The 15,235-nt window shown below is 42.7% G+C and overlaps 1 protein-coding gene across 1 annotated transcript in view; it reads left to right on the plus strand.

Annotated features, from left to right (window-relative positions):
* Positions 1-932: 932 nt before the first annotated feature.
* The window catches only part of dctd (dCMP deaminase), a 72,881-nt gene continuing 58,578 nt past the window's right edge, over positions 933-15,235 (plus strand). Inside the window, exon 1 of the mRNA XM_043705236.2 lies at positions 933-1,236. Within this exon, the coding sequence (XP_043561171.1) occupies positions 1,151-1,236 (86 nt within the window). The 5' untranslated portion in view covers positions 933-1,150. The remainder of the gene's footprint in view (positions 1,237-15,235) is intronic.

Raw genomic sequence — 15,235 nt, forward strand, 5'->3', positions numbered from 1 at the left:
TTCACCTTCTTCCATCAAGCAGAAGATACAAAAGCTTGAAAATATGCACCAAGAGTTTTAAGAAAAGCTTCTTCCCTGCTGTTATCAGACTTATGACCACCCATATATTGGATGATCTTTGTCTGCACATGCTCTGTAACTGTAACAGTATATTCTCCATTCTGCATTCTGTTCTTTTACCCTGATGTACTTGTGTAAGGTATGATTTGTCTGGATAGCCCACATAACTGTTTCTCAGTACACGTGACAATAATAAATCAAATCACAAGAGGGACAGAGAATGCATGTACAAAAATATCACATCAGGGTAAGCCAGTCAAAAAGACTGTTGAATGTTAAGGCCTTGCGTTTAAAATCATTTAATGTATTCTCCTTTCTCCCACCCATACACCTGAAGGGTGTACCTTACGGTCCTTTTGCCCGCCCTCTGTGCAGGCTCTGACCACGCCCCTCTGTGGGCTCTGACCCCGCCCTATGTGTGTATCGTGACTCCGCCCCCTGTGACAGCTCTAACACCGCCTCATGTGTGTGGTGTGAGCTCGACAGCTGCGCGCGCATGGCTCCGCCCCCTCGGTGTTCTGTGACCCCGCCCCAACGTGCGTGCTCTGATGCCACCCACTGAGTGCTCAGACCCGCCTCCTGCGTGCACCTTGGTCCCGCCCACTGCCCCTCTCACGCCCCAGGACGAATTCCGCCTGGACCCAACACCCCCCCTCCCAACATAACAGCCATCGGACCTCGATCAATGTGAGCGTGCCGTCCCGCCCCCTGCGTTCGCACTCTGGCACCGCCCACCGATTGTTTTCGCGTCCCACCCCCTTTGTATGCTCGGGCCTCGCCCCTGGAAGTGACGGTTGATGGGAATTTGCGCGCCAAAAAAGGCTGCGCTTGTTGACACAAGCCCGGCGGTTGATATGCGCTGTGTTAAAACTCGCAAGGTTTCATGAAACACCGCCCCTCACCCCACGTTTTGCTAATCCCCCTTGACTCCTCCTCCTCCCCTCTTGACACGCCGTGGAGGGGGTGAAGGGGAAAACATCCCGGAGGAGAGAAATCTGAGTGTATTCACAGGGTGAAAAAGCAAACACAACATCCCGGTTGGGACCTGAGTGAAGTGTGAGTGTGAGAGAGAGTGGAGACAGGAAGCTTCATGATGCTTGGCTCTGAGGCTGCAGAGGAGGCAGCGTCCAGTGGGGTCCACATGCAGAAAGATTGCAGCCTGCACACACGTGCCAGGTAAAGGATTTGTGATAAATACAGCAACTTACTGGCAATTCCTGCCCCTGCCGTAAATCTCAGGAGGTGTATTTACCCGGAGCTGAATTTGTTTGATTCTTGAAGTGTCCTTTATCATAACTTTAGGTACAACTAGCAAACTGCGTATCCACACTTGGAAGGAAGTAAAATGGCAGTTGGCCACCCTCGGTAGACCCCTGGTGTTTGGGGATTTGTTTCTGCTGAGGTTTGATAGGTCCTGATATTAAATTAATCTAGTTCCATTTGCTGGCACATGGCCCCCATCCCTCTAAACCCTTACCATTCATGTACCCATCCAGATGCCTTTTAAATGCTGCAATTGTACCAGCCTCCTCCACCACCACCTCTGGCAGCTCATTCCATACATGCACCACTCTTATCGTGAAAACATTGCCCCTTAGGTCTTTTTCAAATCTTTACCCTCTTACCCTGAACCTATGCCCTCTTGTTGATGTTTTTTTAAAAAAAATCATTCATGGGATGAGGGCATCACTGGCTAAGCCAGCATTTATTGCCCAGAGGGCAGTTAAGAGTCAACTACATTGCTGTGGATCTGGAGTCGCATGTAGCCAGAGCAGGTGAGGATGGCAGTGTCCTTCTCTGAAGGACATTAATGAATCAGTTCATATACCCATCAAGATACCTTTTTAAATGTTATAATTGTACAAGCCTCCACCCCTTCCTCTGGCAGCTCGTTCCATTCTTTATGTTCCCAGTAAAGTATCTTAATATGGTTTGCTGCCTTCTCAAATAAACCTCATCCATTTCAGTTGGTCACAAACTCCTATGACTCTGAGCCTGAGGAACTCCACTAACTTAAAACCATCTAAAGCTGTGGAGTGGTATAGCAACATAATACCCCTCTTCCATCTTGGATCTATTAGAGTTCCTACAGTGTGGAAACAGGCCCTTTAGCCCAACAAGTCCAATAATATGCTCACCATTGACTTAAGACTGACTGGTCTGTAATTCACAGGATTATCCCTGATCCCTTTCTTGAACAAGTGAGTAACATTTGCCACTCTCCAATCATCTGGCATTACTCCAAAAAGATCATCACCAAAGGCGCAGCAATCTCTTCCCTCGCTTCCCATAGCGATCTTGGGTGTGTCCCCTTGGGTCTGGCCTTATCCTTACATTTTCAAAATTTTCAGCACATCCTCCTTTTTAACATCAACCTGTTTGAGCATATCACCCTGTTTCATGCTGTCCTCACAAATGACAAGGCCCCTCTCAGCAGTAAATACTGAAGCAAAGTATTCATTAAGGACCTCGCCTACCACCTCTGACTCCAGGCACAAGTTCCCTCCACTATCCTTGATCGTCCCAAGCCTTGCTCTGGCCATCCTCTTGTTCCTTGCATTAGTGTAGAATGCCTTGCGGTTTTCCTTAATTCTACCCTGTCCATTCCTTTTACATGCCCCCTTCTAGCTTTCCTAAGTCCATTCTTCAGTTCCTTCCTGGCTACCTTGTAACTCTGTAGAGCCCTGTCTGGTCCTTGCTTCCTCAACCTTGATTGAGCTTCCTTCTTCCTTTTGACTAGATCCCTTGTCACCCATAGTTGCTTACACTGCCATCCTTTTCTTGCCTCAGTGGGACAAGTGCTGCCTAAACAACCTCCACATTTCTGTCGTGTATGTTCCTGAGGACATCTGTTCCCAATTTAGGTACTCCAGTTCCTGCCCAGTAGCATTGTAATCACCTCTCCCCCATTTAAATACTTTCCCATACCGTCTGCTACTATCTGTCTCCATGGTGATACTAAAGTCAGGGAGTTGCGATCACTACCACCGAAATGCTCTCCCACCGAGAGTTCTGACATTTGGCCTGGTTCATTGCCAAGCACCAAATCCAAGATGGCCTCCCCTCTAGTTGGCCTATTTACATATTGAGTCTGGAATCCTTCCTGGACCCACCTGACATAAACTGCTCCATCTGAACTCCTTGAACTAAGGAGGTTCCAAGTTAAAGTCGCCCATGACAACAGCCCTGTTACTTACACCAAGATCTGTCTCCCAATCTGCTTCTCCATGTCTGTGTTGCTATTGGGTGATCTGTATAAAACTCCCAATGAAGTGACTAGTCCTTTTTCTGTTTCTGATTTTCACCCGTACTTAGGGAAACCCTCGATGACTTCTCTTTCAGCTGCTGTGATAGTCTCCCTGATTAGCCATGCCACTCTCCCACCACTTTAACCCCCGTCCATTCCTTTTGAAACATCTCAACCCTGGAACATCCAACAGCCATTCCTGCCCCTGTGATATTCAAATCTCTATAATGGCCACCATGGTTCCAAGTAGTGATCCATGCTATTAAGTTCATCACCCTTAATCCTAATACTATTTGTGTTAAAATAGACACACTTCAACCCATCACACTGACTGTGACTTTGCCCTATCAACTATCTATTCGTCCGCTGCACACTGTATCTGGCTGTTCACTAGCTACTCCATCGTCTGATCCGTAGCTCCGGTCCCCACCCCGCTGCCAACTAGTTTAAACCCTCCTGAAGAGCACCAGCAAACCTCCCGCCTAGGATATTGGTACCCCACTATATCCAATTCCACTGAGCACTGGATCCTGAATGCTGACTCCATACTTCACTTGCAAAAGCCAAGCCAACAATGCAATTCCAGTGAGCAGCTTCAGTTTATCTAAAGCTCAAAAACAAACAATCAAGGCAGTTTCTGCTCAGTTTACACAGGTCTTTTAATCTGAATTTTAATATTCCAAAATTTCTACTCATCAAGATTGTTGCCTGTGAAATGTTTTATTTATACACTTCAATCAATTTAATACTCCAAAAACATTTAGCCAGGGCACTCTTACCTTATCAGATGAACAGAGGACTGCAATTAAAACTTAGTTTTGTTCCTGCTCTCGCTCTTGCTTTCTTGGGCTCATCATGGGGATATGGGAATCGACTGTGTTTGTGTCTGGCTTTTGCTAAATTCCCATTCCAGTCCCTCAGTCTGAGGTGTGTCAGAAAAGCACGTCACACATTTGTCTGACATTCCAGGAGATAGGTCTTAGCCCTTCTTGTGACTGACTCTAGGGTTTACCAATACCCTCAACTAACTTAGCTTCAAATTCTGCCGTTTGTTTGTCTCCCTTTTCAAATCACCTGGTTAATAGTCCACTTACTGGTCAGTTGCCTGTTTTCTCATTTATGTTGTTGGATTTCCATTAAATTATTATCTTAACTTTAAGTTTGTACCAGATTGATTATAGATGGATACAGGGAATCTTTATCTAAGTATGGTAGAGGTGCGCCGGGGTTTGGATCATTGTCATATTCCCTGCCCTGAACTGAAGAATGTGCGGTTTCATCCTCAATCAATCACCAACTGGGATCACTCCTTTTGTCCCCTAATTTTTGTCTGGGTCCCAAAGTACAGAGAAACACTTTCTGGATGGAAAGTTGTGATTGCAAGATATCAATCTCTTGTTGTCATTTAGAATGTTCCTTCAGCTATGTTTGATGCAGTACTTTGCTGATGTCTGGAAATCTTTACATTCACCCTCTAGTTTCTTAACATCTGACTCCAAAACCTGCCTCCATGCTTTTTTTGGTATTTCTGTTCAATGTCTCAAATTGACTTTGATCATTTGAGACGTTGAGAAGATTGCCAATTTTCTCTTGATTGGCCATCTCTGAGAATTTAACTTTCCCTTTAACTCAGTGTTTTCCAACTGGAAAGTAGCCTTTTCCTGACAGTCTCGAGGGCATTGTTTCTGTTTTAGATCTGCATTTTCAAACTTCAACTCACCTCAGCATTTCTCTTTTAACGTATACTTCACGTACCAAGTTTCTACAAAAAGACAACAAATTCCCATCAGCCCATCCTCTCTGGGTGTGCACTTTCCCTTGGACTTTCTAACAGACTCTGACAAATGATCCAGTGCAGTGGGACTTGTAACATCACAAGCTTCCCAAAACTCTATCCACTTCTTATTCAAATATTCCTTAACCAAGCTCTCCCATTCAGATCAATTGTCTGGCATGATTTCAAAGCCAAATTCAATAATACAAAAATTTAAATGTTCTGATTAAATCTGAAAGTTTGTTACCTTTTGAATTCCTGGCTGTCACATGGGGCAGCTGCCCTCTTAAATCGGGCTCTGGCAGGATTTCCAAGAATACAAGACTGGTAGGTTCAACTTCAGAACAACTTAAAAGTCACTTCTTATAAAAGCCCACCCAGGGACGGAAGTTGCTTGGATAAATCACCACAAATTACCTTTAATTCAGCTATTTCTTAAGAAATCTCAACAGACAGTCAAGTACTGAAATAATGATTGAAACTTTATTGCATGTAGCAACCAAAGTAAAACCCCTCAAGTAAGCAAGTTAAGCCTCACAACCCAACTTGGCTGTTACGCAGTTAATGATGGAATCTGGCCAGCATTTCACCAACAGTGAATGTCTCCAGAAGTTTCCAGGGTTTGATCCTTGTGCACTGTTTTTCTTCAAAGTTCTGCTTCTGACTTGATCTGATGTTGGATTCTTATACAATTTTCTATCCTTTAAGTTTGTGGTGTGACATTATTGATGATTCAGTAGAATCATTCATCACCAACTTTGATTACACCACCAGAGAGCTCAAGTCTTAGCTTGCCTTCTCATCAGATGTAGCTGCTCTGCTCCTTGTTACTTTTGGGGTTTGGTGTCTTTTTTTTAGATATTTTTATTAGAAATTTAACATTTTTACAAGTTTACAAAAATAAACAAAACTCTCAAGTACAAACATTGATATACAATTAAATCTTAAATATACAATAGCCAAAATTTAACAAAAGAAAAATACCGAGAAAGAAAAAAAACAAAACTCAACTAACTACTAATCTAACCTACAACTAACCAGAGTGTATATTTAAGTCTCTTACATTATTCAAATAAGAGAGAAAAAACCCCCCCAAAAACAACAACGGATAACATAGAAATTGGGTAGTGAGATACATGCTCGAAATGTGTTAACATCAAATGTAACAAAACCCGTATTCGTGCGGGATTCCTCTCCCAAGAGGCCCCTGACCAGCCAGGTTCGTAATCTCAATTAAATAAAAGTCCTTGTTAGGATAGCTGAAATATCTGTATTTATGTAATTCAAGAAGGGCTGCCATATTTGGTCTTTCGCACCATATTTGTAAGGAAGTCAAGGGGAATACATTCCATAATTAATCTTTGTCAATTTGAAAGTCCAGGGAGGCCCTCAGCCACCCAGTTTACCAAAATATTTTTCCTTGCACAGAAAGAGAGAATAGAAAATAGTCTCTTCCCGTACATGCCAGGGAGGGAAAGTTCGAAAAGCCCAAAAGGAGAGATACAGCGTCCACTTTAATTTCCGTTCCTAAAATTTCTGTGGATGCTGCCTGAATTGCTGTGCTCTTCCAGCACCACTGATCCAGAATCTGGTTTCCAGCATCTGCAGTCATTGTTTTTACCTCGTACTTACTACTTTAGTCCAGTATCTACGGATCTTATGACAGGTCCATAGGCAATGTACAAGAGTGCCCACCTCTATTTTACATTTGGGATACGTTGGAGATGCTCCTGCCTTAAATTTTGCCAATCGATCCGGTGCTATATGGGCCCTATGAAGTATCTTCAGCTGGATAGCCTGAGTTCTGTTACAGATGGTGATTCTTCTGGCGTTTTCCCAAATGTCATTCCTTGTTTCTATAGAGATTTCTAGTCCCAAATCCTGATCCCATGTTTTAAGCAAATTGTCCATATCTCCCGATACTTCATCATGTAGTAAATGATAAATAGTACTGATCGAGGATACCCCCATTGGTCGTAGTACTCTACATTCTCTATCTGATTTATAAAGACTATCTAATAACGTAGTCTTCTTCTGTATATAGTCTCGAATTTGGAAGTATTGATAGAGGTCTCCATTAGGTAATCCGAATTTCTGACGCAGCTGTTCAAAAGACATCAGGACCCCATCTTTAAATAGGTCCCCTAGACATGAGATACCCCTGGATCTCCAGAGTTTAAAAGTGGCATCTGTAAACCCCGGTTGGAATCCCCATGCTCCCACTATCAGCGCATAGGGGGATGTTTTATGTGAGTTGCCCTCATTTTGCCGCATTATATTCCAAGCTTTAATTGTGTTTAGTATTATAGGGTTTTTACAGTGATCCGTAATGATTTTCCTCTTGTCTGAAAATAAAAGGTTAATAAGTGGGCATTTTACTTGAGAAGCCTCGATGTCCAACCAGATTGATTGTGGATCAGACAAGACCCAATCAGCTATGTAACTTAATAGGGAACTTAACTGATATTTCCTAAAATCTGGGAAGTCCAATCCTCCACTTGCCTGTGGAAGCTGTAGCTTCTTCAGCTTAATGAGGGGCCGTCTATGATTCCAGATAAAGGAACCCAACCAGCCATATAATTTATGTAGTGCCAGCCTCGGTAGCTTCACCGGAAGCATTCTCATAGGGTATAGGAGACGGGGCAGGGCATTCATTTTAATTAGTGCTATTCTACCCAGCCAGGAAATTGGAAGGTCTCCCCATCGCTGGAGGTCCTGCCTTATCCTTTCCAGTAAATGCACAAAGTTAGCCTTGTACAACTGACCAAATACTGGGGTAATAAAAATGCCTAAATATAAGAAACCTTCCAGGGACCAACGAAAGGGAAAATGAGATCCGTTCACTAAGTGGGGTATCGTAGCAAGGCCACCCATTGGCATAGCCTCCAATTTTGAGAAATTAATTTTATAGCCTGAGAATGCACTAAATGTAATAATAACTTGGATTAAGTGAGGTACGGACATCAGAGGATTACTGAGGAATAGAAGAACACCATCTGCATACAGGGTAATTTTATGTTTACCTGTACCAATCCTCGGGGCCGTTATATTAGGATCAGCTCGTATAGCTTCTGCTAGTGGTTCAATTATTAGCGTAAATATCAATGGCGAGAGAGGACATCCCTGACGGCAGCCCCTACCCACACTGAAGCTATCTGAACCTAATCCATTGGTAACAACAACTGCTTTGGGATCACTATACAATGTTGAGACCAATTTGGTAAACACCTTTCCAACGCCAAATCTTTCCAATGTGGAAAACAAATATGACCATTCAACCCTATCGAATGCCTTTTCCGCGTCTAATGAAACTACTACTCCTGGTATCTTTCCCTGATGGCAGGCTTGAATCATATTCAAAACCCTTCTAATATTATTGGATGATCTACGGCCCTTAATAAACCCCGTCTGATCCTCCTTTATGATATGTGGCAGTACCCTTTCTAGTCTCAATGCTAACGTTTTAGAGAGGATTTTAAAATCTACATTTAGCAAGGATATTGGTCTGTATGACGTGCAATCTTCTGGATCCTTTTCTTTTTTAAGGATAAGAGAGATATTTGCCTCTTTCAGCGAAGGCGGGAGACAGCCCTGACTATATGCATAGTTATACATGTCCATAAGTGGACCAGCCAGTATTTCTGTAAATTCTTTATAGAATTCAGCTTGAAAACCATCTGGGCCAGGTGCCTTACTGCTCTGAAGTTGCCTGATTGCATCAAGTATTTCTTGGACTGTTAGGGGAGCATTTAAGACCGATACCTGTTCCGGAGGTAGGCCCGGAAAGGTCAAATTTTTAAAAATGAATGCATCCTCCTAGTCCTGTCTTCACAATCCTGCGATTTATATAAATCAGAATAAAATTTTCTAAAGATTGCATTAATCTTTTAATGATCATGAGTCAAAATACCCGTACTTTCCTTGATAGACGTAATAGTTTGAGGGGCCTTTTTTTTCTTTACAAGAAATGCTAAGTATCTACCCGGTTTGTCGCCAAATTCATATAACCTTTGTTTTGCAAATAATATTTCCCTCTTAGCCGTTTGGGTAAGCGTAGTGTTTAGAGCTGTCCTAAGGGCTGTAATCCTTTGCAATTTAATAATAGAAGGTCTATCAGCGTATGCTGTTTCAGCTGCTTTTAAGCGAGCTTCGAGCAGACGCTGTTGTTCTCCCTTTAATTTTTTCTGGGTCACTGAGTAGGAGATGATGAAACCTCGCGCGTAAGCTTTGATGGTCTCCCACATCATTGATGGGTTGCTAGCCGTACCTAAATTAATTTCTAAAAAAGTTTTAAATTCTTGAGAGAAGTACTTTACAAATTTACTATCTTTCATTAGGAAGGGGTCCATACGCCAATGCCGAGGGGATGTCCCCTTGTTCCTCGCCTTGGTTTCCATGTATACAGCAGCGTGGTTGGAAATTGCTATACTGCCTATTTTACAGGATGATATGGAATTTAAAAAAATCGAGGGGGCAAAAACCATATTAATTCTGGTATGACATTTATGTGGATTGGAGTAAAAAGAAAAATCTCTGCCCTGTGGATGAAGACATCTCCATACATCTACTAATCCTAATTCTTTGTTCAGATCCACCAATTGTCTAGATCTGGGAGATACTCCTGCAGTACTCTTGGGGATCCTATCTATTTCCGGATCCATAATACAATTAAAGTCTCCCCCTATAATTGTATGACGGGCACCAAGAGCCATTAATTTTGAAAAGGCTTCCGTTATAAATTTAAAGGGGTGTGCCGGGGGGCAGTACAAATTTAAAATCCCATATTCCTCTCCATTTATAAGGGCTTTAATCAAAATATATTGTCCAGATTCGTCTTTTATCTGATTTAGGATTTTGAAAGGGAAATTCTTCCGAACAAGAATAACAACTCCCCTACTTTTTGAGCTAAAAGAAGAAAAAAAGGCCTGACCAAATCCACCCTGTCGTAATTTCAAGTGTTCTTTATCCAATAAGTGTGTCTCCTGTAGGAGAGCTATATCAACTCTTTCTTTCTTAAGATTTGATAATATTTTCTTCCTTTTGAGTGGCGAATTACTCCCCTTGACATTCCAGGTGCACCACTTAACCGACTGATCAACCATAATCATCGGCAATTCCGAGACCCCTCGGGAGGGGAAACCCTATCCGAACATTCCGAGCATAGAGCATATAAAATTCACAAAAATAAAGGCTCTCTAATACACTCACAACAGTATAATAAAAAACTATTTCTAAATAATAAAAAAAACGTATTTAAATGGAGATTTTCTCCCTTATTCCCAGGGGGTGTCACTTCCTTTTCAAAGGTCCATCGTATCCTTTCCCAACCAATGCCCCACCCTTGACCCAGGCACTCCTCAATAGGATAAGGAGAATTCAGATATAATACAAAGCTAGAGTTAACAGTGAGCACCCTACCCCTACCACCCCCCCCACCCACACCAACACCTGGATATATTTGGTAATGTTAATACCATGTATAAACGTATATAACTATAAAATTACAACCTCAACAAATAATAATTAAATATAATAATACAAAATAACAAGGGAAAACAACCCCGCTCCTAGAGACAGAGGTAAAATAGAATAAGGTAACCTCCTCCCCCCACCAACATTAACTAAACCCTCCGGCTTATATATATCTATATATATTTATATATACACACACACATATATATACATACCCACATACATACATAGAATAATAAAAAAAAATCCCAAGGTGGGGAGGAAATCGTTAAATAGAGAACAAATAAATAAATCCCTCTCCCCACCCCCCAAGATAATATTAAACAGTAAGGTAAGAAAAAGGGGGGGATATAAACCGGAGTGGGGGAAAGGCAAACCAACATCCATTATCTCTTACAATTTATCGAAGAGAGTCCAAAAATTCCTTGGCCTTTTCTGGCGATCCGAAGTTATACACGGATCCTTCATGGTTAAAGCGTAGCGTCGCTGGGTAGCGTAAGGAGTACTGAATATTTAAGTCCCTTAAACACTTCTTCGCCTCATCGAATGCCTTCCTCTTTCGGACCAGAGCTGGGGAAAAGTCCTGGAATAACATGATCTAGGATCCTTTATAGATCATGGCTTGGGAATCTTTTCCAAGATTTCTAGAAGCTTCTAGGAGTATCTGCCTCTCCCTATAGCTCTGCAGACGGAACAGACTGGGCGGGGGCGCTGGTTCGAGCTGGGCCCGCGTAATGCGACCCGGTAGGCCCATTCCACCCTTACCTGGCCTGATCCAGCCTCCATATTTAAAAGCTGTGGCAGCCACTGCTCGAGAAACGCTGTAAGCTGGCCTTCCTCTTCCCGTTCGGGAAGGCCCAACAAACGAATATTTTTTCGACGACCTCGATTATCGAGGGTCATCAATGTGATTCTCTAAGGTCCGGACTCACTGTTCGAGAGTCCGGACCCGATCCACGGCCGATTGCGCTGTAGTTTCGGAGGTCGCGGCCTTTAGCTCAGCCCCTCCGACTTGGCGCTCGATTTCTTTAATGTCTCGGTCGTGCTTTTGCAGCGCGGCCGAGAGTGAGTCCCATCGACTTCGGGATTCTTCAATGAAAGCATCGATCTTCGCATCGAGTTTAGAGATTATTTCCACAAGGCTTGCCACCATAGGTAAGTCCCCCGGGGCGGCTGTGGACGCCTCTGCTGCAGCTGGAGAGGGTGGGGGAGGGATTCCTGCCTGCTGAGAGCTGCGGGCTCCCTTCTCTTTGGTCATTTTTACTAAAGATTAGATTGTTTAAATTTAATATTAAGCAACTAATTAAATTAAACAGCTATTTTAAATGATTTGGTGAGTGTGGTGGGAGTGGGTGACCCACTTTACCCAAGTCTTGGGAGGAGCACTATCGACTCAGACATGCTGGGACGCCGCCATCTTGGATCCCCTGGTACCTGTTTAAACCACAGCTTTTCCTGCACTTAACTACTTAAATTATTATGCAGGCCAATCCTTGTCCTTTGTAGCAATAAACCATCCAGTTTATCAGGCAGGTGTCATAGCAGTTTTGTTTATGCAATCTGGCCAAAACATGGCTCATTGCTTTCAGTCTCTGTGTAATAACATGTCTTTGTCCCTTTCATCTTGGGTAAAAGGTCATTCCAGAAAGCTGATTCTTTCAACCATGAAGTTATTAAAGTTGTGAAGTTTACATTGCCACAAGTTGGTTTTAGATGATTATGACCTCTCTTGGTACTGTTAGCTGTTTCAAGGATGCTGATATTAGTACGTCTGTCTCCCAACTGATGTGTCGAATCCGTCTCACACAATACACAGATTGTACTTCCCAAGGTGGTATTCATATGTAGTTCAAGTTTCAGAGCCATGTAGAAGAATCAGAGGATGACTGTCTTATACACAAGGCTCTTGGTTTCAGCATGGCTATCACAGACATCAAAGACTCTCATTTTTAGATGTCCTAAGATGGTGCTTACAGATTTGATGTCTTTGATTCAATGTCAGCCTTAGATGAGAGGTAGCTTGAACTTTATTGCTGGAACAGCACAGCAGGTCAGGCAGCATCTAGGGAACAGAAGATTCGACGTTTCGGGCACATGCCCTTTTGGTAAGCGGAATGTTCCATGTTTGGGAAGGTTTCTCTGTTGATCTTAATGGAGACATGGACTGGGATTGGTTGACAAAGGCTTTGAATCTTCTTGAGGTTGAAGTAAGATCTATCCTTCAGTCTGCTTCTGCAAAGACATTAAATGAAGATTCTCTTTCAAAAAAAGGAGCGATAACATTGTCATTCACATACTGAAGTTCTTGTAAGCAAGATTAGTATCGTTTTCTTCTTGCATTTCAACCAGTTAGGTTGTAAAGTTTTCTGTCCATCCTATAGCCAATGTCTACACCACTGGGAAGTTTCATCTTGACAAGATGAAGAATGGTGAAAATGAAGATGGAAGCAAGGGTAGAGGCGATGATACATTCCTGTCTTGGCCCCAGAGGATTCTTTGATTTACCGTCAGTGAGAACTGTCACTTACATCTCCTTGCAGAGGAGATGGAGGATGTTGATGAATTTAACTTGGCAGCCAATCTTTAACAGACTCATCTTGATTGACTCAGTCAAAAGCCTTGGTCAGATCGATTGAAGGTCATGTCGAGTGGTTAGTGTTATTCCTGGCATTTCTCGTGGAGTTGCTGAGCAGTGAAAATTAACTTACCACTCCAAAGACCTTTAATCACCTCTTAAAGCTGTCAGTCAAAATGCCAAGTTACCCATTTACTCAGATAAGTGGTTTTGGCCCTTTTGAAATCCAACTGTCAAACAATTGAATCTACTGAAATTGCAAAAAGAAATGCTTAATGGTTTTTTAACTAAGCTGCATCTGATGGTCCATCAATTGATGCACTCAAGCAGTAAATGTCCATTTTTAACCTTTTAAGTTAAAGTACAGACCATGTTTTTCTTTTTTTTTTAATTTTTAAAGGGCTGTAAATTCCATTTACTTCAGAGTATGACATTTGAACAGATATTGAATCTGGTCTCCACAATTTACTCAGCCTCTCATTGAAGGAAACCCCCCCCCCCCTTACTCATGAACTGCTCCAGTGACTCTATAATGTACTACCTCCAAGGCAGAGAAATGCTAGTCTCTCATGCCTTTTCAGAAGTGTGAAATTGAAAGGTTCAATTCGTCTTCATGCACATTAGGTAGGGAATGTTGAAAATCATGGAATTAAGGAAGCTTTTCAGTTTCAGACTTGGCCCATGGTGATACAATTAAAAGTATATTCATAGGAACCAAAAATACTGTTCAGGTCTTAATAATAAATTCATAAAGATTGCAATAACATGCCAGAAAAAAAATGCCCTGTTAACTGCTTCCCCTAAAATTCAGGCTTTAATTTTAAATTTGTACATCACTCGGATCACTTATTTTCACCATTAGATTTTAGATTACTTACAGTGTGGAAACAGGCCCTTCAGCCCAACAAGTCCACACCGCCCCGCCGAAGTGCAACCCACCTATACCCCTACATTTACCCCTTACCTAACACTACGGGCAATTTAGCATGGCCAATTCACCTGACCTGCACATCTTTGGACTGTGGGAGGAAACCGGAGCACCCGGAGGAAACCCACGCAGACACGGGGAGAACGTGCAAACTCCACACAGACAGTCGCCTGAGGCGGGAATTGAACCCGGGTCTCTGGCGCTGTGAGGCAGCAGTGCTAACCACTGTGCCACCGTGCCGCCCAATATTCAGACTTTGCCTCTGCTTCAGCTCATCAACTGGAACCCTTACTGTTTGTTACTTCTAGGTTCTACTATTCTGGTGCATCCCTCTCTGGTCTCCAACATTCTATCTGATCGTAACTTGAGGTCATCCAAAATCATATTGCCTCTGTCCTAACTTGCAGCAAGCCCTCTGCTCGCTAACTTACATTGGCTTCTTGTGGAGGAATGTCTTTATCTTGGGATTGAAATGTGTTGCTGGAAAAGCGCAGCAGGTCAGGCAGCATCTAGGGAACAGGAGAATCGACGTTTCGGGCATTAGCCCTTCTTCAGGAAAATATCTTGGGATTCTCGATCTTGGTTCCAAATCCCTCTGTGGTCTCCTCTCCCTAGTTTTGTAATCTCTTCCAACCCTACAATCCTCTGAGATATCTGCACTCTCTAATTGTAACTCATTGAGCATCCCTGATTTTCCTTGCTTCACCACTGGTAACTGCGATTTTACCCCACCACTCTGGATTCCCACCTTATATACCTTTCTGTGTCTCTAACTCGTTTTTCATCTTAAAACTTGGCTTCTTTCTCGGCTTTTTGTCATAGAGTCACACAGCCCGAAAACAGACCCTTTGGTCCAACCAGTGCATTCCGAACGTGATTCCAAGTTAAACTAGTCCCACCCTCCTGCTCCTGGCCCATATTATTTTGTTAGTCACTATACTAACTTTTGTGTTTTTATTGTTGCTTTTCTTTGAGCCATTGTAAATACATTAAACTTTCAGGTACAGTTACAAGGCTGTACATTAATCAGCCCAGCAGGTTACAAGGCAGGGATCAACAGCTGATCATAAAAAGCTCCATGAGGGAACAAGGAGGCTACTCCACTTATTGAATCCATAGAGGGAAAAAAAAACAATGTCAACTGCACTATACGTGTTTGCATACAGTACTTACAGTCAC

This window comes from Chiloscyllium plagiosum, unplaced genomic scaffold (assembly GCF_037043375.1).
Source record: "Chiloscyllium plagiosum isolate Xiang-an unplaced genomic scaffold, Cpla_swu_hap1 HiC_scaffold_2, whole genome shotgun sequence".
NCBI lineage: Eukaryota > Metazoa > Chordata > Chondrichthyes > Orectolobiformes > Hemiscylliidae > Chiloscyllium > Chiloscyllium plagiosum.